This window comes from Dendrobium catenatum, unplaced genomic scaffold (genome assembly GCF_001605985.2).
Source record: "Dendrobium catenatum unplaced genomic scaffold, ASM160598v2 fragScaff_scaffold_853, whole genome shotgun sequence".
Lineage (NCBI taxonomy): Eukaryota > Viridiplantae > Streptophyta > Magnoliopsida > Asparagales > Orchidaceae > Dendrobium > Dendrobium catenatum.
Genome location: NW_021319315.1, coordinates 8,283,696 through 8,309,647, shown reverse-complemented (window position 1 = coordinate 8,309,647; position 25,952 = coordinate 8,283,696). Strand labels below are relative to the sequence as shown.

The 25,952-nt window shown below is 37.1% G+C and overlaps 1 protein-coding gene across 1 annotated transcript; it reads left to right on the top strand.

The window, feature by feature from the left end:
• LOC110101331 (ABC transporter I family member 11, chloroplastic) lies at positions 1 to 25,811 on the top strand. The gene is made up of 10 exons (XM_020829191.2): positions 1 to 115; positions 198 to 252; positions 461 to 540; positions 667 to 718; positions 810 to 943; positions 1,581 to 1,695; positions 3,724 to 3,810; positions 3,902 to 3,950; positions 20,976 to 21,060; positions 25,380 to 25,811. The coding sequence occupies exons 1-10, from the start codon at positions 69 to 71 to the stop codon at positions 25,456 to 25,458; spliced, it is 783 nt and encodes a 260-aa protein (XP_020684850.1). The 5' UTR covers positions 1 to 68; the 3' UTR covers positions 25,459 to 25,811.
• Positions 25,812 to 25,952: the final 141 nt, after the last annotated feature.

Below are 25,952 nucleotides of genomic sequence, written 5' to 3'. Positions count from 1 at the left end.
AAAAAAAAATTTTTACAAGCATTTTGCAATCCCCACTTTTGGCAACCAAGAAAAGGGCTCGAGGGGCGATGAGGCCCGTGTCCGTTTCTTCCTCGTCCCACGCTTCTTTTCCAAGGTAATCAAACTTAATATCTTGAAAAGTTACATTTTTGTTCAGCCCTCAGCGCTTAGCTAAACTATCTGCTTAATTGATGAAGATTTTGGGGGAAATCTGGAGCTCTTAGGGTTTCTTCCGAGCTCGCTTGCGTCGAAGTAAGCCTTCCTTCTTCTCCCAATTCCTTCCTGTCCTGTCACTAAGATAGCTGGAAATCATTACTCTTGTTGCTTTTCCTACGCATTGAAATCTGCATGCCACCGTGTATTTTACGTTAAAGAATGTAATTTTCGTTGGTTTAGGACAATTCCATTTTGGTTGTTGAGTGATTGAAGCTATGCAAAATTGCATTTGTTTTATTACAAGGTGAAGAGGGTGTGTTATAGACCTCCTGGAACCCAGCATAGCCTATTGAATGATGTCAGTTTATCACTACCTTTAAAGAGGTAAATTTATCAAGTTTTACAGTCATACTTCCATTTTCTTCACTTCTGATTTTGTACCATTAAAGTATAATTTGAATGTATTTTCCTCTTTATTCACTGATTAAGTATTTAATTTGGTGGTTGCAGTTTTGGCCTTGTATTCGGAAGAAGTGGAAGTGGAAAGACCACACTTTTACAGGTTCTCCTTGTATTTATATGCCACATAAATATAATTTTATATTTTTATCTTCATTTTTTATATAAACCATGTTCATATTTTTTTTTCTTAGATTCTTGCTGGACTATCCACACCTACGTCCGGGTCCATTTGTGTTCAGCAGTATGGAGATGATGGAAGTCCAAAACAACCACCTGAAACATTATTACCTGAAAGAGTTGGCATTGTATTTCAGTTTCCTGAGAGGTATTAACAGCTTCTATGGTTTCTTGAGAAATTTTTTGTCCTCCAAAAGTTACATGATTCAACTCACATTCATAAGAACAGTCATATCTATTTCTGATATTCTAATTTGGATTTACAGTAACTGCATTTCTGCTTCTCCAAAATCTTGAAATTTATGCTAGTTTTCTGCTATAATTGGTAGAGAGTTGACTGCTTTGAATTGGAAAGAAATTGTAGTTTTATTCAGATTTTTCTAGAAACAATATTTTTAATTCGTTTGAAATTCTTGTATAGTTTAGTTGTTAAACTTAGTTTCTTAAGGAGAATGCTAGTAAACTTGGCATATTTATATTCATAAAATCAAACTTTATTTAATATGGAACTTAATTTGTATTAAAATCTTGTTTAAATATTTAGAAGTGAACTTACAAAAAGATAGACTGCCCATTTAATTCTGTGAATCAATGACTGAATGTTTATCTTGCATATTTTGTGAGCTCTCTATTGTTTCTACAACTCTTCTCTGACTATCAAGGAAATTATCAGCCAGCTAGATAAATAGAAATGGAGTCCTAACTGAGCTTATTTAAATTTATTGCTTCTTAAAGAACTATTTGCTTCTTCATCTTCATTTTCTACTTCAAAACATGGGTGTTAGGTACTTTTTGGCAGACACAATACTAGAGGAAGTCACTTTTGGGTGGCCAAGGCAAAAAGCAGACTTTTCAACAAGAGAGAAACTTGCCTCAAACCTTCAATATGCATTTAGTGCGGTATTCTCTTACCTCATCTGTTTGCATATTACTAAGCCACAATGAGATGGAAAATTTTCTCCAATTGTTTAAAACGACAAAAGAATTCCATTTGAAATAGGACTGATTTCGAGTAGGGATTAGCTTGGCTAGAAATCAGAATTTTTCTTGACCCTAATTGACTCTTGTTTATCCATATAGGTTATTAGTAAGCTTTCCTATTAGTTTATTTAGATAGATTTAGGACTTCTATTTAGAGTGGTTTATTTAGATTGATTTAGAACTTCTCTTTGTGGTGGTTTATTTAGATTTATTTAGAACTTCTCTTTATTGGGAGTTGGATGTATTTGGGTTTAAGAGATCTCTTTTGTTTTGTATGCAGTTGTGGTTTCTTAGTAGTTGATCGATTCTCTCCTCACCATTTTATGATGTCTTATTTTTTTTCATATTTGATATGCATAACTTGATGTCTTATTTTTTTTTCATATTTGATATGCATTACTTAGTGCTTTATTTTATTATGGTTTACAGTTTAGGATTTAGGGTGTAGGGTTTGTGATTTTAGGTTTAGGGTTTGGGTTTGGGTTTGGGTTTGGGTTTAGGATTTTATTGATATTGTTATGGATATTGTTGTGGTTGTTATGAATTAACATAATGCACTATATTCTTCTTATACTTTATTTTTATCTTTTCTTCTTATAAGCTATGTTATGTCAACAACGCTGTGATGTAAACTTTTTCTCACACTATTATCATAAAATTTACAGCGCACAATACTAATTTAAAATAAAGTATAAGATTTGTTGCATATAAGGGGTATAAGATTAGCTATTAACTAATTTTTAACCATAGAATTAGTCAATATTTAGATCAAAGAATATTATAAATCAGATTCAAATTTGTTTTTTAATCAAAATAAAGATGTTTATTGCTTGAACTATAACTTGATTGAGGGTATGGAAAAAAAAAAACGTAAAAAGGGGTGAAAACTTGCCCATTGTTAAGGCTGGGTGGTTTTTATAATGGAAGAAAGTTGTCTGACAATACTCATATCTTAATGCAAAATATATTTTCAAAATTTTTAAATTCACACGGAGACTATTATTGTATATAATATCTTAAATTATATTAATTTAATATAAATTAAAAAACTTTAAAATTCATTTTAACATTTTTTTTATTTGTTTAAAACATAAAAATTGTTTCACATCATTCCAATCAATTCAATATCTTATCTAATTTATATTGTACTCTTCTAATAATTGCGTTTTTATATAAATTACTATAAATAACCAATTTGAAAATAATTTTTATTTTTTCTTTATTATAAGTTTTTGACAAATTGTAAATTAATTTTAAATATTTAAGAGTCAAGTAAAAAGAATAAAGTGAGACACAATTTCAAAATGAAGTTCTCATTATTTCTTAATCGATTTAATATATTTAATATAACTAATATTTAATGTTTTATTTTTATTTATTTTTGTTCTTTTACCTTAATGTTCTAATTTCAAATATTGTAATTTTAAACAAATTATTAATAAGCACTTTAATCAAATTTTATTTGAAGAAGTGTTGTCATTTAATTTTTAAATCTATTATGTTATTAAAATCACATAATAATTTGTTAATTTATCATTCTAAAATACATTTGATTTGAATTCACTTGAAAATCAAATTGAGCCAATCTATAACCACTCTTGATTTTGTTCTAGGTCAGATTGAATCACTTTGAGCTAAACTTAGGGCATAGGTCAGATCAACTCAAGATCAAATTGTTAATTGTCTCATAAAAAAATATTCTAAAAATAAATGTAAAAGAAAAAAAAAAGATTCTAATTTTGTTTTAATTGTTGTATAATATACATAATTTTTATTTCTTTTATTACCTGTGCATTGTACTAACACCATTGGGTTATTTTTCTGCATTTTCATATGCATTTGTATTATGATTTTGTTGTTCACTACTCCAAGTAACGATCTTAGTAGCATCCCCTTGAATTAGTTGAAACTTTCTTTCATTATTTGATTGTTGCATCTTCAACTTAGGTTGGTCTCCATACAATCTCCCTTGAAGAGAATCCACAGTCGCTAAGTGGTGGTTTCAAGCGACGTCTTGCCTTAGCAATTCAATTGGTAAGATTCTTTGAGGTATCTTATGTTGACTTTAATGGTGATTTTTCAAGTATTATATGCAATTGTTCTGTTTTATTTGTGTATTTCTCAGGTTCAAAAACCGGCTGTCCTGTTACTGGATGAGCCTCTTGCTGGGCTTGGTATGCAGTTACTCTAATCTTAAATTCTCTTTTAGATGTTGATTGCAATAAGGGAGGATTGAATATTGTTGGGTGTTGGGATAATTATTTTTATAAAGGCATTGCTAGTTTTTTTCATGTCAAAAACTGGCAGAATCGTTTCTGCATTTGTCCTTTTATTCTAGAAATGTAGTTGGCATTGGTTGCCCATGAAACCTGTTAGGGTGACATACCCGTAGATGTATAAGTAGTGATATTGTATGAAAATTTGGTCCAAGGCAAGAATTTGAATCACTTGGATGGTGTCTCCATCACAAAGCTGAATAAATATTTTCTGATCCCCTGCTTGTTACTTTATGCTTGTCCATCCAACTTTGAATGATGTGACCTATTTTGGCTTAATGTAATTCCAATAAGTTGGAATGATTCTTGTCAAAATCTCAGTCATCCCTTGGCATTTGATCCCACGGTCAGGATGAGAATCCGTGGGAGGCTCACCAGGATCACGCCAATATCCTTCTATATTTGGGTAGTTGAATTAGGAAGGATTATATTGAGGCAATTATGTATCAATTAGAAGTTATTTATTTCTTTATTAATACATCTCGTATAGATCTATAAATAGAGAAGATAGTAATGAATAAAGTACGCTTTTCCCTCTCAAATTCCCTGTTTTAACGTGGTATCAAAGCCAACGGCCTTAATTGCCGAACGATCCTAGATCGTCGGAGGAGGAAGAGAAAAGAAGAAGCTCGGGGGCATCCGAGACTTGATCGCTGCCGACCCATATACACCGGATGGGACGAGCAACTCGATCAGAACTTCCGATCGGAACTCCCGATCCAACAGAAAGGGAAAGTCAACGAAGGAGAGAAGCAGTCCGCTCGATTCCCCCTTCCGATCGCACATCCCAGACGATCCACGCCTGCGACTCGCGGGATGAAGCCAAGCCCGCGTGCGACTTGGGGTGTGGAACCGCAACCCGTGCCCTACTCCAATCCGAGCCTTTTTTTAAGGCTAGGTCGGTTCGATTTAAAAAAAAAACTTTTTTAGTTAAAAAAAAGGAAGGAGAGAAAATCTTTATCATCGACCTTTATTGTCGACAAGGAAAATTTTCTCCGAGAAGCCTTCATTGCTGAATTTATGAGGAATACAAAGTTCCCACCACCGGCCTTCATTGCTGGAATTCTGATAAATACATGTTCCCACTACCGGCCTTCATTGCTGGAATTATGAGAAACACAGGTTCCCACTACCGGCCTTCATTGCTGGAATTCTGAGGAATATAAGTTCCCACAACCGGCCTTAATTGTCGGAATTTTGAGGATAGTTTTCCATCATCGGCCTTCATTGCCGGCTTTCTCTTGTGGTTGATATCCTATCTATAACCAATGCAGCTCTTCCTCTGAGCGAGTAATTGCAAGCTGGTCTCCAGCTTGAGGGGGAGTGTCAAAATCTCAGTCATCCCTTGGCATTTGATCCCACGGTTAGGATGAGAATCCGTGGGAGGCTCACCTGGATCACGCCAATATCCTTCTATATTTGGGTAGCTAAATTAGGAAGGATTATATTGAGGCAATTATGTATCAATTAGAAGTTATTTATTTCTTTATTAAGACATCTTGTATAGATCTATAAATAGGGATAATTTTGTATAATAAGTACAAGGTATTTTTACCCTTCTCAAATTTTATGAATCTATTTTCCCTCTCCAATTCTGTGAATTCTAACAGTTATTTTTAGAAAGAACTCATGCAAATAGGATTAATATTTTGACACGATCATCTTTGGAATGTGATGGACCGACCGATTTGATTGATAGAGAATTATGAAATTTCCTAATCAAGAGAGAGCTGTTTAGGAAGGTTCTTAATCAAATGGGAATTATTTATGAATGTTTTAATTACAATTTGGAAGAAATTATTTAGGACAAGAGATCTAATTTGAATTCAAAATCTAAGAGGGAATTATTTAGGGAGGAGGAATTATGAGGGATTATTTAGGAAAATTTTAATTATAATTGGGAGGGAATTAATTAGGAAAATAAATTGAATTTGAATTTAAATTTGAGAGAAAATTATTTAGGAAAGGGGGCTAATTTGGGAAAGAATTATGGGAGCCTATTTAAGGCTAACAAGAGAATGATTTCTTGATTATGTTTGGAGTTTGCTGAAATTAGAATTTCTTAGGTTGTGAAGGCTCTAGCCGCCGGCTAGGGATTTGGGAGAGCCAGATCTTCCTCTTTAATTGAAGATCCAATTGTATATTGTTATTTTCTTTCATATATCTTGCAATAAAAAGAGTTTGGTATGTTCTTCCTAAATTTTTTGTGCCGTTTGATTTTGCTGAAATTGCATCAACTTCCTATCAAAATGCATGTAGTTTGAAAATATTTGAGATAAATATTGTGTCCACCGATTAATACATGAGGGTTGAAAAATGTGCATATTTTAAATGTCTATCTACCGCTGCTAAATTAACAATCTTTCCTTGTGATTTAGGTAGCTAGATGATGAAATCTATAGCAACTTCCTCCTATACTGCATGTGGTATTGGTAACTGTTGAAATAAGCTCCCCTATTGTATACTTCTGCACAAAATGCTTAATATCCTTCCTAAATCTTGGCCAACAAATTGAGTAGGGCACTCTTGTCATTGTTAGCCTGAAATCGCCATGTTAGCTTATCAGCCTACAGTGCAGCTCTGATAATATTATTCTTGAAATCTAATATGGAAGATAAAACAATTCTATTTTTATAGTAAATCAGTCGATGTTGAAGCCAATGAGAATGAAACTTGTCCGGTTCGCGGTGTATGTTCGTGATAAAGTTGTAATGCACCCTATTGACTATCTTAGCTGTTCTAATCACTCTGTGTCTGCTGCGTATAAGCTAATAGAGCGTGGTTTTGCCATTTGGATTTGCAAACTCAAATTTTCTAGATAATGCTTCAGCAACTTAATCGGATATTCCAGGAGTATAATCCATGGTATAATTAGAAACAAGTAATTTGACCAAAAATCATTATTGTTCAGGTCTTTGAATAATCACTTGTTACATAAGCTAAAAAAATACTGTGTTGGTTTGTTCAAATGAGAAAATGCTTACCTAATAAAAATTATCGCCAATGACTAACCATTGTTGGCGATATTATATAATTTCTGGGCATGTGTAGAAGCCTTTTTCATTGTCGGTGGCAACTTCATGCTAAATTATGTTAAGAGGGTGAGCCTATTGGACTAAGACAATGCCAATTACTATGCTAGGAGTGTCAATCTCCACACTAAATGATAATAAAAAATCTAGAAAGCCTAGTCTTTGCAATGATGTCGGTATCTTTCAAAGCATCAAATGTTAAATGTGCCTATTTGAACAACCGAACTTGTTGCGGGCTAATAGTGTTGTCAATGGCTCCTCCATTGCGGCATAGTGTTTGAAAAATTTGTGATAATAGCCTTTTATTCCCAAACAAAACTTAACAATTATTTTAAAGATTTGAGAATCAACCATCATTGAATTGCTTCAATCTTCGGTGGTTATTCTATTACTCCTTGTTGGGAAATGATATGACCTAAATACTCAAGCTATTTTACACAAATGCATATTTCATTTGACATTGTAATACGGAGGCAAAGGCAACAACCCCAACGGTTGATTTGTTGGGGTCTAGTAAGGATCTAATTACTTATGTTTGGAGGGGATTAATTAGGAAATGAATTTTCTAATTTAACTTCAAATAAGAGAGAAAATTAATTAAGCCAGGAAGGCTGAATTAAGAGGAAAATATATTAGGAAAGAGGGCTAAGGAGGTGGGAATTAGGAGGGAAATATATTAAGAAAGGGGGCTAAGGAGGTGGGAGAGCTTATTTAAGGGGAAGTTTAGAATTATTTTGTTTTATGCAGAATTTGAGTTGTGTTTCTGTATTTTTATTTTGTGAGGGCTTCCTAGCAGCATCTAGGGTTAGCGGGAGAGATGATCTACATCTTTAGTTGTAGATTGATAATATCTTTAATTTTTTTTGTCTTGTTATTAATAAAAATCAGCAACTATTCCCCATTTGATTTGGGCTTATTTTCTTTGGATTTCTTGCTATGGTTTGTTGTTTTTGTATCCAAGGCACATCAAATTGGTATCAGAGCAGTGTCCTGGGTTGAAAACTTGAAATTTAAGTCCTCATCGCTGATTTATGCTATGTTTTTTCAGCCCGCCTTGCTAATTTTGCTGTTTGATGGTCACAGTCGCTGTTTTTTTTTTTTTTAAGGTTTTAAACCTAAATCCTTTAAAAGACAATAAAGAAGATGGAGGTGTTGGAAGGAGAGTTGGAACAATTCAGGGCCATAATGGAGGAACAATATTGTGGTATTGAGGGGAAGTTCACGACGGTGGAAGGATGGTTGTCATCAATGGAAAATCGATTTGAGAACATGAAAGGCATGCTGAGGAAATTAATTGAGATGTAGTCGAAGGCTTCACCGGCTAGTCCTAGGATTGATCTGAAAGAAAAGAGATTCTAGGAGGATAATGATGAAGTAGAGATAGTTTTCCCTCAAGAACCATCCCACCGGGCGAGGTGCACCAAGGTATCCCAAAGAAGGGATGAGAGGAAAGGCTAAAGTGGGCTGGAGACCACCTAGGCAGCAGGGATGGTGGGTCGGAGGAAGCCATGGTGGACCAGAACCATGGGATTCAAATCAACCAAGGGAGGAAGGGAGAGAGTCGTATCATCAGTTCACGGGAGGGGACTAACAGAGGAAGAAATAATTGGGGTATGGATACCATATCAAGGAAGTTGAAAATGTTGGCCTTTGAAGTAGAAGACACTCAGTGTTGGGTGTATCGAGTAGAGCATTACTTTTCTATCAACAGGATGATTGAAGGGGAAAAACTCACAACGGCAGGTCTATGTTTGGAAGGGAAAGCCCTAGCCTGATTCCAATGGAGGGAGGCTAGGTATCCGATCTACTTCTGGGGAGAATTTAAGGAGTGCTTGTTGGAATGTTTTCGAGCCATTCGGGAAGGAGACCCCCATGAGCAGTTTTATGCCCTCACTCAGGAGGGGACAATTGGAGTACCGGGAGAAGTTTGAGCTGTTATCGGGGAGATTGAGAGGAATATCTGAAGAAGGATTAAAGGGGAATTTCGTGAACGGGCTTAGGGAGGACATACAGGTAGTACTCATGGTACTGAGGCCTAGGGGGTTGAGGGAGACAATGGGGCTAGCACAAAGGGTGGAGGAAAAGCAGAAACAGGAGAAGAGCAGTTAAAGCAACAACATGGGAGGGGCTTATAGGAGCACTTCTACAACCTTGGCACCGAGGACCCAGGCGGTGTCATTTCAATGGGAAGCCTTTGAGGAGAAATACATTGGAGCTCGTCCCAGAGGCAATTTTAGACGCCTCACAGAAGTTTAGGATAGGCTGGTGAACGGGCTATGATTTAGGTGTGGTGAGAGATTCACACCCGGGCATAGGTGTAGGAATCTATGGCAATTTTGGTGGACTGTTGGGCTATGCATAACTTCATCTCAAACTGGTTAGTGGATTGATTGGGGTTGAAGTTAGTGAGGATTGAAGGATGTGGGGTGATGATGGGAACATGCAAGATAAAGAGGAGTAGGAGGTATTTAAACAGGTGGTGATGACCTTGCAGGGTATTCAGGTGGTGGAAGACTTCATTTTCCCGGATTTGGGATGTACGAATGTGATTCTGGTGATGAAGTGGCTACAACTAAGAGATACGAGGGTGAACTAGAAAACTTTCACCATGGAGATACAAATTGAAGGGAAACATGTAGTGCTTTAAGGGGATGCCAGCTTATGCGAGACCATGGTCTCTTTAAAAACCATGCTCAGTACAATTTAGGATGTAGGCAACAAATACTTAGTAGAGTTGCAAAGCATAGAAAGGGTCCATGAACATGATGCATGGGAAATTCCAGTGGTGGCCCAACAGATTCGACAATAATATCAGGATGTATTTCAGCCAACGGTCGAGTTACCACTGCCTTGAGAGCATGATCATACCATCAACTTGAAAGAAGGGACTTCTCTCATCAGTGTCTAACCATATCGTTACTCCTAGATCCAAAAAGATGGGATAGAGAGACTGATCAGGGAGATGATAGAAGCATGGATCATCAGACCTAGTATGAGTCCCTTATATAGCCTGGTACTATTGGTGAAGAAGAAGAATGGAAACTAGAGGTTTTATGAAGATTATAGAGTTTTAAATAAGGAAATGGTGTTGATAATTTTCCAATTTAAGTAATAGATGAACTCTTGGATGATTTATTTGGAGCCGTGATCTTCTCCAAAATAGATTTGAAGTCGGGATACCATCAAATTAGGATGAAGATAGCAGATGTGCATTTGACAACCTTCAGAACACATGAAGGGCACTACGAGTTTCTAGTGATGCCTTTTGGCCTCACCAACACCTAAACCACCTTCCAGTTACTTATGAATCGAGTGTTCTAGCCATATCTTAGAAGGTTTGTCCTAGTATTTTTTTATTATAGTTTGATATACAGCAGGACAGAGGTAGAACACTAGGAGCACTTGAAGATTGTTATAGAGACATTGAGGGAGCATCGGTTGTTTACCAACTGGAAAAAGTGCACATTTGGGCTATCACAGGTGGAGTATTTAGGGCATGTAGTGTCCGAAGAGGGGGTGTCAGTTAACCAGTCTAAAATTCAAGCCATGGTGGACTAGCCTCTCCCTAAGAATTTGAGGGAGCTGCGGGGGTTCTTGGGGCTCGCCGATTGCTATCAAAAGTTTGTGAAGGAATATGGTACCATAGCAAGACCTTTAACGGAGCAATTGAAAAAAGATAATTTCAAGTGGGGGGAGGAGGCTACCCGAGCCTTCTAGGAGTTGAAGAAAGCGATGACTAGTGTACCTGTGATGGCACTTCCAGATTTTAGATGACCCTTTGTGGTGTAGACGGATGCATCAGGTTATGGGTTAGGAGTAGAACTCTTGCAAGGTCAGAGACCTATTGCATACTTTAGCTAGGTGCTCACAGCTAAGGCAAGACTCAAGTCAGTGTATAAGAGGGAGTTGATGGCTATTGCCTTGGCCATTCAGAAGTGGATGCCCTACTTGTTGGGGAGACACTTCAAAGTCAGGACATATTAGAGGAGCCTAAAGTTTTTATTGGAATAACAGATGATCACAGAGGAGAATTAACGGTGGTTATCCAAGTTGCTAGGATATGATTTCAAGATATAATATAGACCTTGCCTAGAAAACATGGCAGCAGACGCCTTGTCTAAGAGAATGGAGGAGCCTCTGTTGATAGCCTTGTCAATACCCATGAGCATAGATTGGGAAGCATCAAAACAGGAGAATTAATAGGATGAAGAATTGAAGAAGATTAGGGCCAATTTATTGCAAGACCCGATTAGTCACTCTGGTTACACACTAAGGGGAGCTCAATTGCTACACCAAGGGAGATTCTTTCTACCAAGCTGATCAAGATACATCCCCAAGCTGCTACAGGAGTTCCATGATAGTATAGTTGGAGGGCATTCTAGAGTTCAAAAAACTTGCAATCGATTATCTGTAGAACTATACTGAGTAGGGATGCACCATGATGCAGAGGATTGGGTAGCTCTATGTGATGTATGCCAAAGGCACAAGTACTTAGCCATGACACCGACAGGATTACTACATTCCCTAGCTCTACTAGTGAGGCTATGGGAGGAGATGACGATGGATTTTATCGAGGGGTTGCCACGATCAGAGGGGTTCTTAGTAGGGCTGCAAGCGAACCAAACGTTCGACGAGCTACTCGTTGTTCGGTTCGATTAAAGCTCGTTTGTGATCGTTTAATTAACTAAACAAACAAATTTGAACAATATTTTAAATACTCAATTCTTAAATAAACAAACTTGAACACTAATGAGTTCAGCTCATTTATGTTCGCGAACAACATCATTTGAAGTTCGTGAACAAGCTCGACATTAAGCTTGATAAGAAGCTCGATAAAAGCTCGATTCATGTTCGATTTTGAACTCGTGAATAAGCTCGATAAAAATAATTAATATTTGACTATAAAATTAATAAATATAAATAATTATTGCCTTTGTTACATAGACAATTGCTTTTATTATAAATATGTTTGTTCATAGATATGTTCATGAACGTGTTTGTTTGATAGTTAAAAAAAATTCGTTAAATATGTTTGCGAACAAGCTCGATAAGCACTAAACGAACGAACATGAACTGAACATGAACCGAACATGAACACATAAATTTAAATGAACCAAACATGAACACAAATAATAAAGCTCGAACAAACACGAACCAATCTTGAACAAGCTGATATTAAATGAACACAAACATGAACACTCACATACTCGGCTCGGCTCGGTTCGTTTGCAACCCTAGTTCTTAGTGATATTAGTAGTAGTCGATTGCCTAAGAAAAAATGTCCACTTCATCCCTCTGAAGCACCCTTATACCGCGGTTGTTATGGCTGCTGTTTTCATACGAGGAGTGGTGCGCTTGCATGGATTTCCTGATGCTAATGTGTTAGACAGGGACAAGGTGTTCCTTAACCACTTTTGGAAAGAGTTATTTCGTTTACAAGGGTTAGTCCTGAAGAAAAGCATATCCTACCACTCCTAAACAGATGGCCAAACAGAGGTGTTCAACATAAGCGTGGAAACCTATTTGAGATGCTTTGTATCAGACATGCCGGAGAAGTGGGCAAGGTGGATTGCGTGGGCCGAGTATTAGTACATCACCTCATACCATTCAACAACAAAGATCACTCCCTTTAGGATTCTCTATGGGAGAGATCCACCTCACTTGATTCATTATGAGAAGAACATTATACCAGTATCCGATGTAGAGCAGTACTTAGAAGAGAGGGACAAGAAACTATCTGAGCTCAAGGGACATTTGTTGAGAACCCAACAGATTGTGAAAAGGAAAGTTGATAAGAACAAAAAAGAAGTAAACTTCGAGCTAGGAGAGATGATTTACTTAAAATTGAGGCCCTACAGACAGAAAACACTAGTAAGGAGGAATAATGAAAAATTATCCCCACGATACTTTGGGCCTTATAGGGCCTTGGAGTGCATTGGAGCAGTAGCCTATCGATTGAGGTTACCACCCACATCAGCGTTACACCCAGTCTTTCATGTCGCCCAACTGAGGAAGGCAATCAGAGAACACACACCCTCAACTCTACCACGGACATTGGCATAAGATATGGAGGTCATATTTGAACCCCTAGAGGTAGTGGGTGTGCGTGGTAGAGGTGCAAAAGCACAAGAGGTGTTAATAAAATGGAAGGATCTGCTAGAGCACGATGCCATGTGAGAACCATTCGAGACAATCAGGAGGTAGTTCCCAACCTTCCACCTTGAGGACAAGGTGATACTTTTTTTTGGGTGGGTATTGATACGTAGGCAGAGACAGCAACCCCAATGACTGATTTGGTTGGGTCCAGTAAGGATCTAATTACTTATGTTAGGAGGGGATTAATTAGGAAAGGAATTTTCTAATTTAAATTCAAATAAAAGAGGGAATTAATTATGGCAAGAAAGCTGAATTAAGAGAGAAATATATTAGGAAAGGGACTAACGAGGTGGGAGAACTTATTTAAGGGAAAGTTTATGGTGATTTTGTTTTATGCAGAATTTGAGATGTGTTGCTGTATTTTTGTTTTGTGAGAGATTCCTAGCGGTGTCTAGTGTTAGCTAAACAGACGGTCTACCTCTCTAATTGTAGATCGATTGTTTCTTTTATTTTTTGTCGTGTTATTAATAAAAATCAGCTACTAGTCCCCCTAAATCTGTTGTTTTTAGCTTGTTTTATATGGATTTCCTGCTGTGGTTTGCTATTTTTATATCCAAGGCGCATCATATTGTGTAAAGAGACTTCAACACTGGTTGAAGATGAGTAATGTGTGTGTCAAAAGAGGTACTGTAGGCAAAGATGTCATAAAAAAATATCAATATAGAATGATGTAAAAATTGTGAAGGATACCTTTTATTATCCTTCGGAAGGTGGTTGATGCATTTGTTAATCCAAATGACATAGCCAAGAATTCATAGCACTTATAATGTGTACAATAGCCATCTTATATGCTTATTCTTCCACCCACCCTTTTTATTTGGTGATAATCGAAGCGCAAATCCAATTTTGAGAAAATGGAAGCTCCATGCAATTTGTCAATTAATTCGTCCAATGTTGGCACCAGAACTTGATCCAAAATAATTATTCTGATCAATGCTTCATAATCAATAGAAAACCATCAAGTACTGTTTTTCATGCGACTAAGGAACTTGGGATGAGAAGGAACTAGTGCTTTCGCGAATGATACCAACATCAAGCATTTCTTTCATCAATTTTCTATTTCAGTTTTCTAAAAGTAATAATATATGGTCGTACATTTATGGGATTTGTTTCTAGTAAAAATGGAGCCTTATGTTCCACTGTTCATTTTGGCAGCAACTCAGATGTCACTTGAAATGGATGTTGGCATGTACCGAACATCTACTATATTTGAGGCGACAATGGCTATAGCCAACTTGTTGCCAAATGGCTAAAGTCGGACACTAATGTTATTTGAGAACAAGATGCAATGGAATCTATAGAAAATAGTTGGTTCTACTGCTAAAAGTTAAAGTGGTGCAGTAAAGATCCCGCATCACCTTGCAACTTGATTGTGTCCCATCCAAGAGTACTGCATCATCAAGTCTGTGTAATTTGTAGTACATGGATCCAATAGTTCCAACCATTTTACTTGATATATCCTTAAAAAATTTGTCCCATACAAGAGAACTGCATCATCAACTCCATATGATGTACATTAAGTCAAGTCCTTCCCCCCAAGGAAGGGCCTCATTTGTAATCGACTATAAATAATAGTGAATTCATTCAAACTAGACCAGGCCCTGTGGTTTTTCCCCTATTCAGGATTTTTCACTGTTGATCCGTTTCTGTCTCAAAACGAAAAAAAAAAAGAAATCAAATAAGATTTTTTTTTACCTGCTCTCTGCCACCGCACGCCCTCGACATGGCTCGCACGTCGCACATCGAGATCGCTCCCACGATCTCTGGGCGTCATTAAAGAGACGAAGAGAAGAGGCCTTCGGCCTTTTTCTCTCGTTCGGCTCTAACTCCCGATTGATCTTTCTCCCTGGCTCTCCCGCTCTGATCTCTCTGATTCTCGCTCTCTCTCGCTCTTTTCTTCGTTGCCGTTCAACCTTGCATGCTCGACGACGTGCCCTTCAGGTTGGATCGAAAGTTACGACCGTTTGATCGGAAGCAAGCGCGGGAGCTCACTAGCAGTGAAGGTCACTTTCTCTCTTTCGCTACATCTCCGGCTTCTCTGGTGTTGTTCGATTTCTCCCTTGACGACGTCTTCCCAATCGGATCGGAAGTTCCGACGTTTGATCGGAGACAAGAACGGAGCTCGTTCGCTGTGAAGCTTTGGCCCTTACCTGGTTGTTCGACTTCGCTGCCTTCGACAACTTTCCCTTCCTGTATGAATCGAAAGTTACGACATTTTGACGGAAGGATCAATGGGAGCTCGCTGTCGTTGAAGTTAACTCTCCCTCACGCATGCTTCTTCGCCTCTTTCGTGGCTGTCCGACCTTGCCCGACGCCGCCTCTGCCTGAAGGATCGGAAGTTACCGCACTTTGATCGGAAGTGGCCACGGGAGCTCGCCACTGTGAAGGTAACTTTTACCCTTCATGCGCTTCTCCGGCCAAATCCCATAAATTTGCCGGACAGAGGGATTTAAAAAAAAATCTTATTATAAATATTTAATTATAATTATTTTAAATATTTATAATTAATTATAGTTATTTTTTATTAATTATAAATTAAATCCGATTAATTCATAATTAGTTAAAAATTAACTATAATTGATTGTATGTTAAATATAATCAATTATAGGTAATTTATAATTAATTATAACCTAAATAATTTTAATTAATTATATTAATAATTAATTAATTAATTTAAGTTAATTAATTAAAAAATAATTTGTTAATTAATTATAATTATTTAATATAAATATAATTAATAAAAAAAGAGGATCCTCTTGCCTCGATCCACGAGCCACCGCTGGACTTCAAGGTATAATTTCTAACTCCAATCCCGTTCTCGACGTTTGCAGCGGATCGGAGAACCACTTATATGCGCTCTTATAGCACGGTAGGAAGGGAGCCCGGTGCGAAGCATACGACAAGGCGGGTAAGCCCTATACACGCCTTGTAGCGTGGTGGGGACGGTCCTCGACCTCGACACCGACTTTCCCGTGACTGCTACGCAAGTATAATTCCTAAAACTTAAGATTCCCTATTCTCGTCGTTTGCGGCGGACCGACAAACCCCTATACGCGCTCTTGTAGCACGGTGGGAGGAAATCCGGTCCGGCGCCTACGACGAGGTGGGTAATCGCCTAAATCCCATTTTGACGTTTGCAGCGGACCGGGGAACCACCTATACGCGCTCTTGTAGCACGGTAGGAGGGAGCCCGGTGCGAAGCATACGGCGAGGTGGGTGAGCCCTATACACGCTCTTGTAGCGTGGTGGGAGAGCTACTGGTGTTCTCGTACGGGTATTGCTGAAGGCCCCGTACAACGGCTCTTGTTAGCGTGGTGGGATGAAAATTACTACGGCCGCGGTGTCTTAATGACACCTACCATACACGCCTAGTAGCGTGGTGGGAAGGCCTAGCTCCCCTATTTTCCCCCAAACGGGGGATATGCTGGGGTGCTGCCCAAATTTTCACTGAAATGTACAAAGACTTGAACAATTTGAAGACCTTCTTGGGCAACAATATAGAAGACCTATACTCTAACAAAAAAATACACATAAATTGAACTAAATGAGCAGAGGATTTGTACGAAGAACATTTGAACTTGAAGACTTGGACTGTAGGGGAAACGTGAACTTGTACTTTGAGCTCGAACTATATAACATCAAGTGAGGCTTATGAACTTGATAAACTCAGAGCCAGATGAATCTAAATTTGAACAATCACTTACACTTGGAGCTTTTAAATAATCAATTAAATTTATACTACAAGGAATTAAACTCAAGGTGGTAAGAAGATTTGAACAAAATATCAGAGACTCAACTTGGATCCAAATAAGACACGTGCAAGAGGACTCAGATTCAAATGAACTCATATCTGATTGCAAGAGAGTTGAACAACATGAACTTTAAAGAACTCAACTCATATGTCATGATTTTGGGTTTCTGAATTGAGGACCACAAGAGACTTGAATCTCTAAAGGTTTCAGGAGACCTGAACTTCTACTCAAACTCAATCTACAATTTGAATATGCACATCTGTTTGAACATGAACTAAATTCAAATCTGGGTTTAGATACTGGATCTAAACAAAGTATAGAATGACATGGACTACTGAATGATCAGCAAATAATCAAGCCTCAACTACCAGCAAACTTGTATGAGTAGGTGTAACAAACTTCTACAACAGTCCCTACGAAGTCAAATGCGCCATGCCTGTTGATTGAGAAGGCAACACTACTAGATAGTCAAAGACCCGTCCTCTATAAACAAATCCAGACATCAAACCACCTGAGATTGGTGACAGGTGGGTATGATGTAGGCAACAATGGGTCTTTTACAAATACCTTCAAGAGATCGTAGGTGATACGACGGTCCCCTGCTAATAGATACTTGTGGATAATAACAGTGTATTGTAAGTACAATGAATCACTGTGGACACAAGTACGAATATTACCTACAACGACGGTAACCAAGATCTACAAGTGCTTTGAGTACAAGGGCGACTCTATGTACAAAAAGGACACCTTTTGGCAGAAGGGAGGAAATGTTTGAACAAGTTAGAACCAAACTTCATGGTGTTTCAAAGTCTCTTTTTAATTATATAATTAAGAAGAGAACAGTTCGGGTGCTCATAAACACCAAAAATAACAAGTCCATTACACTGAAGATCCTAAAATGAGTTCTTTCCAGATCAGCGATCATTGACCCCAAAATCCAGAAAATAACTTCCCCGGTGAATGAGAAAAGGGGAATCAACACCAAGACGCCACGTCACCAGATCCGCAACATTCGTACTAGCGGACAGAAGGCGTGTATAAGCTCTCAAATGAAAAGTTGTGTGCATCCAAATGATAGTTATTTACACAACTACAATTATTTCAAAATATCCCTTACACGTGCACCGTAGTTTGTATACACATAGGTACACGAGGGGGAAAGTACAATCTCGACCCGCATTGGCCCCAGCGAGCGTGTCATTGGTACACACGTGACGCCTAGGGATGCTGTGCGGGTCAATAAATGAATTCAAGTTCGAACATGATCCTTCTATACGGGTCAATAGAAGTCGACAGGGTTCGAACCAATAAACAAGTATACAGTCGCGACGGCTGGTATATTTGTTTTATTATATTCATATTAGGCCTTCAAGGCCTATGATTAAGAGAATTCACTAAACAAAAGATATGAAGCCTACAAAACCTAATCCTCATAAGTAGATAAATAGGAGTAGACAGGGTTCAAGATATCAGATAAATATGCGGTTACGAAGTTGATCAGAATATTTATTTTGTACATTCATATCAAGCCTTCAAGGCTTTCAATAAAGAAAATTTCATAAACAAATGCATAAAGCCTACGAGAAACCCGATCCTCAGTCAATAGCTTGTCTGAGTTGACAAGGTTCAATCAATAAATGGAAATGACCCCAAACACCCCGATGATGGCCGTGTTGAATGCAAATCTCAACCGGAGCGGTTCACAAAATATTTCAAAGTGCCCTCAAACTTCTACAAAATTCAAATATTTTTCAAGTGACCTTGAGGACACCCCGATGATGGCCGTATTGATTGCTTATATCAACCGGAGGGGTTCACAAATATTTTTAAAAGCTATCCAAAGCGCCACCCAAATACTCCAAAAATCCAAAATCAATCCCAAATATTTAAAATTGAAATCTATCCATCAATGCTTAAAGCAAAATTCATCCACCCTCCGTAACAGTTTGTCGAGGTGGACAAATTCAAATATAACTTCAGCTCACAAAGAGCCAATTGCCTAGTCGAAAATATCACTATGATCCATTCTCAAAACAATCTCCTGCCAGTAAGGACGTGGTACGTGTCCTCTAATCGTACGTATCCCTTGGACGAAGCAACCCATGGCTGCCGACAAGGATCCTTCTGTCAGGTTGGGTCGGCTACCTCCTCTGACTAAGTAGACCAGGGATCACGATGGTCCGGGACAACGGAACCATGGGATCTTGATCGGGTCTATCATTCATTCCCCCACCATCCGCTTTAAGTGCAAGATTGTGCAATTTCTATTTGAATATCAAAATATCCAAATTCCCAACTCTTTCCAAATATCCAAACTTCCCAAATACCCAAATCCAAATCCAATTTCCAATTTCCAAACCCTATGCTGCTACTATATGCCAGATAACACGTATATCTACGTATCTGATTGACGACTAGCCTTAATCGAAAGTTCTCTCTCGTGATCGGGAGGGCTAATTAACTATAGGGGCTTGCGCCTATAGGAAACCAGAACTCAGATCATAAAGTCCTCACAAAATGAGGGCGAAATCTCTGGGTAGTGTCTTATCTTCAAACCCATCTGCCTTCCAAAATTTACCCCAGAATTTATTCAGTTAAAACTCCCTCGCCAAGAAAAAAAAACAAAAGCGGGCGCAGGCCGAGGACGAATTTTTGGAGCCCACATTCACGTAAAAATCTTAGTGTCTCTTATGAATACTACACCCTCTCTCTTTGTTTGTATGCGTGCTGAATCTTCATACAAAGCTAAGACGTTAAACTTTATATTTCTCTACCGCCGCGAATATGCTGAGAATACTCCAGGATGCAACAATACTTTAAAACTATATCTGCTCCTTGATTTGGAAGGAAATAACAGTTAAAAGGAAAGTGAGTGTCTTGTACAACAATTGATAGTTTTGAACAAATACCAGGCCACTATAGAGTTTCATCATTGCTCACAGGCATTGTGAAAAAATGTGGATGGTATTATGGTTTGTTCCAAGGTGTGAGCTAGTTTTTGTTGAATGAATTTTGGATCGATCCACTATCTATTAGAATTTGGACAATGTGATTGCCCACATTGCCTTTCATTCTTACTGCTCTTAAGAATGCTCTGCCTTGTAAATGCATTGAAGCTGATCTCGAGCAGCTCTGTACAATACAAGATGGCTTCTTGGTTACTTGCCTCCTGGTGGTCTTTTGGTTGTTCTTAATTATCGTTAATCACCAATAACACTAATAGCTTGGATTTTCATACATGGTTGCATTGATATTTTTCTTCGCAATGGAAATAAATGCCCTTCGCATGTTATTCTTCTAATTGGGTTGTTGTCAAATGATGTCATTGTTGAGGATCTTTGTCATCATTGACACTGGCTCCTCTATCTTGCCGAGATGTCTAAGACAGTTCTTGAGCATTTTTGTGACATTTCGGGTACAGTTCGCCAAGATTATCACTGCAACATTGGTAGAATGAAGAAATGGAAATGCTCAAAGTGAATGAAAGCAACAATGATATGTATTCTGAACCTTAAACACTTTGAGCTGTCTCAACTCCACGATGGACAGCAAGTCTCCACTGAACAAAGGAAAAAAAAACAGAAAAAAAGGAATTAGGCGATAGAATATTTTCCCCCATTCAGGTTATTTCCTCTTATTCATAGTTTTTTAACAGATTGTCTTGTATTACAGGGTAAATTAATAGCAACTGTTAATCATTCACAAAAACAGTAATTAGTTATCATGCAGATGTACAACAACTTTTTCAACGGCTTAGCTTAAAGAACTTTTTTTTTTACCCAACATATGTGTTAAGTTTGTTTTCTTCATCCTTGCTGTCAATAGTATTGTGGCTGTTTAATATGGTTGAAAATCGGCCATTCACTTTTGTTTTTTTTATCTTGTTTGGCGGCTTTGAGAGTTTCCTAACATGTTTTCTCTCTTTGCCATCTAAAATAAGGACTATGAAATCAAACTTATACGTACTGCACTTTCTGAACTAGATTGGAAGGCTCGCGCTGATGTTTTAAAGCTGTTGAAGCATCTAAAGAAGGAACTTACTATACTTGCTGTTAGTCATGATCTAAAGTAAGTACATTTGAGCTTCACAAGCTATCTCATGTTCCAACTTTATCAGCTCCCATACTTAGTAGATCCTTGGTGCTACAAATTCTATTTTTTTCTTTCTTTTGTGTTAGTATGTGTGCTTACACATAATACAGAAATTTTGTGACTGATGATGATGATGCTGTTCTTTACCCAACTTATTTAGCTTGTTCACCTCTATGTGGATTTTCATTTATAGATTGTTGCTAACACAATTGCAGTTTAGGAATACGCTCCTCCTTTAAACTGTTTATGGCTCACCTATGCATGAATTCCTGATCCAGAGTTCCCTGAATGGTTTTGGGCAAAAAAAAAAAAAGGGTATAGAACGGTTTATGGCCCGCCAATTGAGTAAAACTCATAGCTGGCTTGTTTTTCTAGATATCAAGGCATCTGCTTAAACCCATCTACTGTGAACCCAACAGGTCATGTCCTTAGCAATATAAGCCATATTCTGCCAAAATATGTTTCCAAATTATGCTTGGGAGGGGTCAGATACCTGGCTTTTAATCAAGGATAAATTAAATGTAGCTTATTAAGGTAGAAGATTCGTTTCACTTTGGTTCACATATTTTGAATTCCTTTGTGCTGGTCCTGGATGTTGCTGCTATTGTTGAAGTTGCTGGAGAAAAGCTCATCTTTGAGCACAAAGAAACAGATTAGAACGAAAAATAATTTGCAAGAAACACTAAAAACAGATGACACAAGATTCACGCGATTTGGCGAAATTTGCCTGGTTTCATGGCTGCATGAAGAAGCGGAAATTTCTTCTTTTCTGGCGATATGCATAAGATTAAAATATTTGTCTTAAGATATTCCCTCACTCTAGGCTCTCCCTATATATATATATATTTTTTTTTTCATTTGTCCTTTTATCCTTCACTCATTCAAGTCTTCAACAATCTTGGTTACAACTTTAATTGAATTTGTTAATGCATATTTGAAATAATTCAAAGTTTGTCAAGGAATGAGGGAATTTACACATTTTAACAATCTCTCTTTTGATTGTTAAGTTTTTTATGTACATTTTGAGAGAATAATCTCTACGTTGCAACCTTCTCAATCATCCTTTGGGGTTGGGTGATGCTGTGCAATATTGCAATTTATAAGTGGTAAACCTATCATATTCATTTATATTTATCCTTTCTTTGTGTCTTTGTTTGCTCTTTGATCATGTAAGATTGATTGTCATGCAATGCTCTTTTGTCATTTGGTAGCTCCCACGTGATGGTGACTTTATCTTCCTTTCTTCTTGCAAGCTCACTAGTATTCATTAACAATGAGTAATGCTAGGAATGCATGTATTTCCGTGTAGATCTAAGCATCTATTGAGATTTCGTAATTCTACTACAAGTGTCGTTTAACTTGAGGATAAAAACATTTTACATCCATAACGAGTAAGCAAAATGCTAGGAATTAGTTGAATAACTTTAGGAGAAAACTCATAATATCAATATTTTTTTAATTAAAACCATTTAGCCACTAGCCTTTCTCTTTATCTTTTTTTGTCATTGAGCCCCTACTTGATCAAGAGCATCCATTTATTCCACAACACTTCTTTATCTTTTAGTACCCGAGTATTCATCTCTTTCATCACTAGTTGCCACTTGATAGTGCCTTTAACCTGCATTGCCTCTTCAAACCACTCAAGTTCAATAACATCAGTAAAAATAAAGAAGACAAGAAATGAGAATATGTTCGAGTAGGCTTGAATATTGTTTGATGTCACCTCAATTGCGCCACAGTCATGCTCGATTTTTATTGTCTTTACACTCATAACACCTATCTCTTTCTTGCATGCCATCTTTAAAATCACCTCTAGCTCAACATTTTCACCTATGGAGGTATTCTTCTTAGTATTATTGGACTTTGTGTATGATAGTTTCATTGAATGTAACCTAACTCTTTTTAATGAACAAATGATTTTGTTCATGCCAATATTTGCAACCAAAAATCATTAACTCCATATCCCGATAACAAAATTCTTTTTAGACTTAGGATATCTTATCTCAGATAATGGAATTCAAATGCACATAAGAAATGGATATTGATATTATATGAAAAATCCCCTATTATTGTTTTACCTTACACCCAAAATACTTAAAACAAACAACCCTTTAATAGATATTGATATTATATGTCATTTCTTGATGACTATTCTCATTATTGTTAGGTTTTTTCAATGCACATAAACCATAAAATTTGAAACTACTACAAAATTTTTTTTACTTCAAAATCACGATAAAAAAACAATTTCAAACATCTATCAGAATTCTTCATACTGATGGTGGAGGAGAATATATCGAGTCTTCACTTAGCAATCTCGTCTCTTCTTACAGAATTATTCATCAATATATTTGTCCCTATACTCCAAAATAAGCGGAGTTATTGAATGCAAACACCAACATCTTGTTGAAACTCTTCATACTCTCATGATTGATGCCTCTCTATGTCAACAATTCTGTGTGGATGCACTTCTAACTGTTGCTTGATTAACCGAATGCCTTCCACAATAACGAGACATAAATCACCATACCAACTACTAAATAATCAACAACCAGACTATTCTCATCTTTAAATTTTTGGTAGCCTATGTTTCCCTTAGATACGACCCAAGCCAAAAACAAACTATCTTCCATGTCGGCCAGCTGTCTTCATTATGCAAACTCTCCAAAAGGATATTATGCTATGAACCTACTACAGGAAAACTTACACCTCTCGGAATGTTTTTAATGAATCCATCTTCCCACATCAAATACCTCTTCCTCTGCTTTCCCGCCTTCAGTTTCTTAGCAGACTCCTCAATTTGCTTCAACATATGCCACTCTCATCCAACCAATTGACTCACTATTTATGCCCATTCTTCACAAAGTTCGTATAGTCTTCATCGATGTATTTAGACTGTTAGCTAAAATATCTACTATTCGGGTTCTTGTGGCAAGTCACTCACCACTGACAAATAATTCATTTGGATGCCTCTAATATCTTTCTACATTGTCTTAAATGAAAAGATTTATATCACTCAACTAGAAGGTTATCATCATCCTTAATATTTTAATCACGATCGTCTCTTGAAGAAGGCTATCTATAACCTCAAATAAGCACCTCGACATTGATTTGCAGCACTTACATATTATCTAATTCAACTTAGCTTTCTCACAAGCACTGTTGATCTTTCTTTACTTCTCTATAGCAATAACTTCCATATTTATTTTCTAATCTATGTACATAACATTCTATTAATAGCCAACAACTCTGATGCACTTCTTAGTCTTCTACAGAAGCTTTAAAGTCAGTTTAACATGTAAAAAAAAAAAAGTCAGTTTAACATGTGAAATCTGGGACACATTTGGCAATTCCTTAGCATCCAAGTTCAGCCAACTGAACTATGGACTTCTTCTAAGTCAATCTACCTATGCCAATGACATTCTCCAACGGGCGGGGCGGGTACATTAAATTACAAATCTTCTCAAAATCTTGTCCCATCCAAATCACCAATCATGATTAATCTTCAGGTAGCATTTGACAATCCAACTCTCTATCTGAATTTTGTTGGCTCCCTGCAATACTTTACCATCACACAATTAGATATTTCATTTGAAGCTAACAAATTCTTTCAATTTATGCATACACCTCTTAGGTTTCGTTTGGGACGGCTTTTTTACTGCTTCTTAAAACAACTTTTTAGTACAAAAATTAAAATTTTAATACTCAAAAGCCGCTTTAAAAAACAGTAAAAAAGCCTTCCCAAACGAAGCCTTAATGTTCATTTCGGCAGGTGAGGCGGCTTGTTCGCTGCATCATGGGCAAAATTACCATTGCTCTACCGAACTATAGAGTTACACTTCATCTTCATGCTTTTCTCCAACTCTAATTGTGTTGGCGATCAAGAAGACAAAATTCATAACAAGTTTCCATGCGTACCTTGACAAGATTTTTATATCTTGGTGTGTTAAACAATCGATGGTAGCTTCTTCTTCGACGAAAGTGAAATATTGTGCCTTTGTTGCAGCTACTGCTGATATTATTCGGCTCCATCACCTGCTCCAAGAACTTTGTATTCTTCATCAATTTCCACACCTTTATACTGTTACAATGTCCTGCACTTGCATTGTTTAGCAATCCAATTTTTCATATTCCTATCGAACTTATTATAATTAATTGCCATTTCATTTGGGTTATCTTCTGTACATACACCTTCTCCTTTATGACATTTATTTCTTGCCTTATTTTTCTTTCTGCGAATCAATGGAATAAGCTATTTGTTTCTGAATAGCAGCTTCAACTAATTGTCATTTCAGGGAGCTTTCAGCTTTGGTGGATGTCTCATGGAGAATGGAAATGGGAGGGATACTGAAGGAAGAAAGGTTACCAGTCTAATGTAAGAATCCTCTTTACAAAGGCTCACCACTGCAATTATCATAACAAGCGTAGTTTTTGGTGAATGAGCTCAAAGAAGTTATTAGAGCTTTGGTGAATCTCAGCATAGCCATGAAATAATGCTCCTCTTTATTCTTGCTTAGGTTTTATTTCGTATAATGATATTGATATTATATTTTAATTGTTCTATATGAAATAAAATAATTAATTTTCTATGTAAAAGGATGAACTGCATCATAAATCAGTCAATTTGTTTTTCATATTATATGAGAATACATGTAAATCAGGTTTTAAGCATATTGTTTATGTAAATTAAAATCATTTTTGGAAAACTTGAAGAGAAGTTGTCTAAAGGAAGCCTCAATGCCTCTTTTATCTTTCTAAATTGGGAATTTAGGGCATGTTTGGGATGATCCTATTGTTTTATTAAGACTTCGTTTGAGACGGCTTTCTTACTGCTTCTTAAAGCAGCTTTCTCGTACAAAAAAATTAAT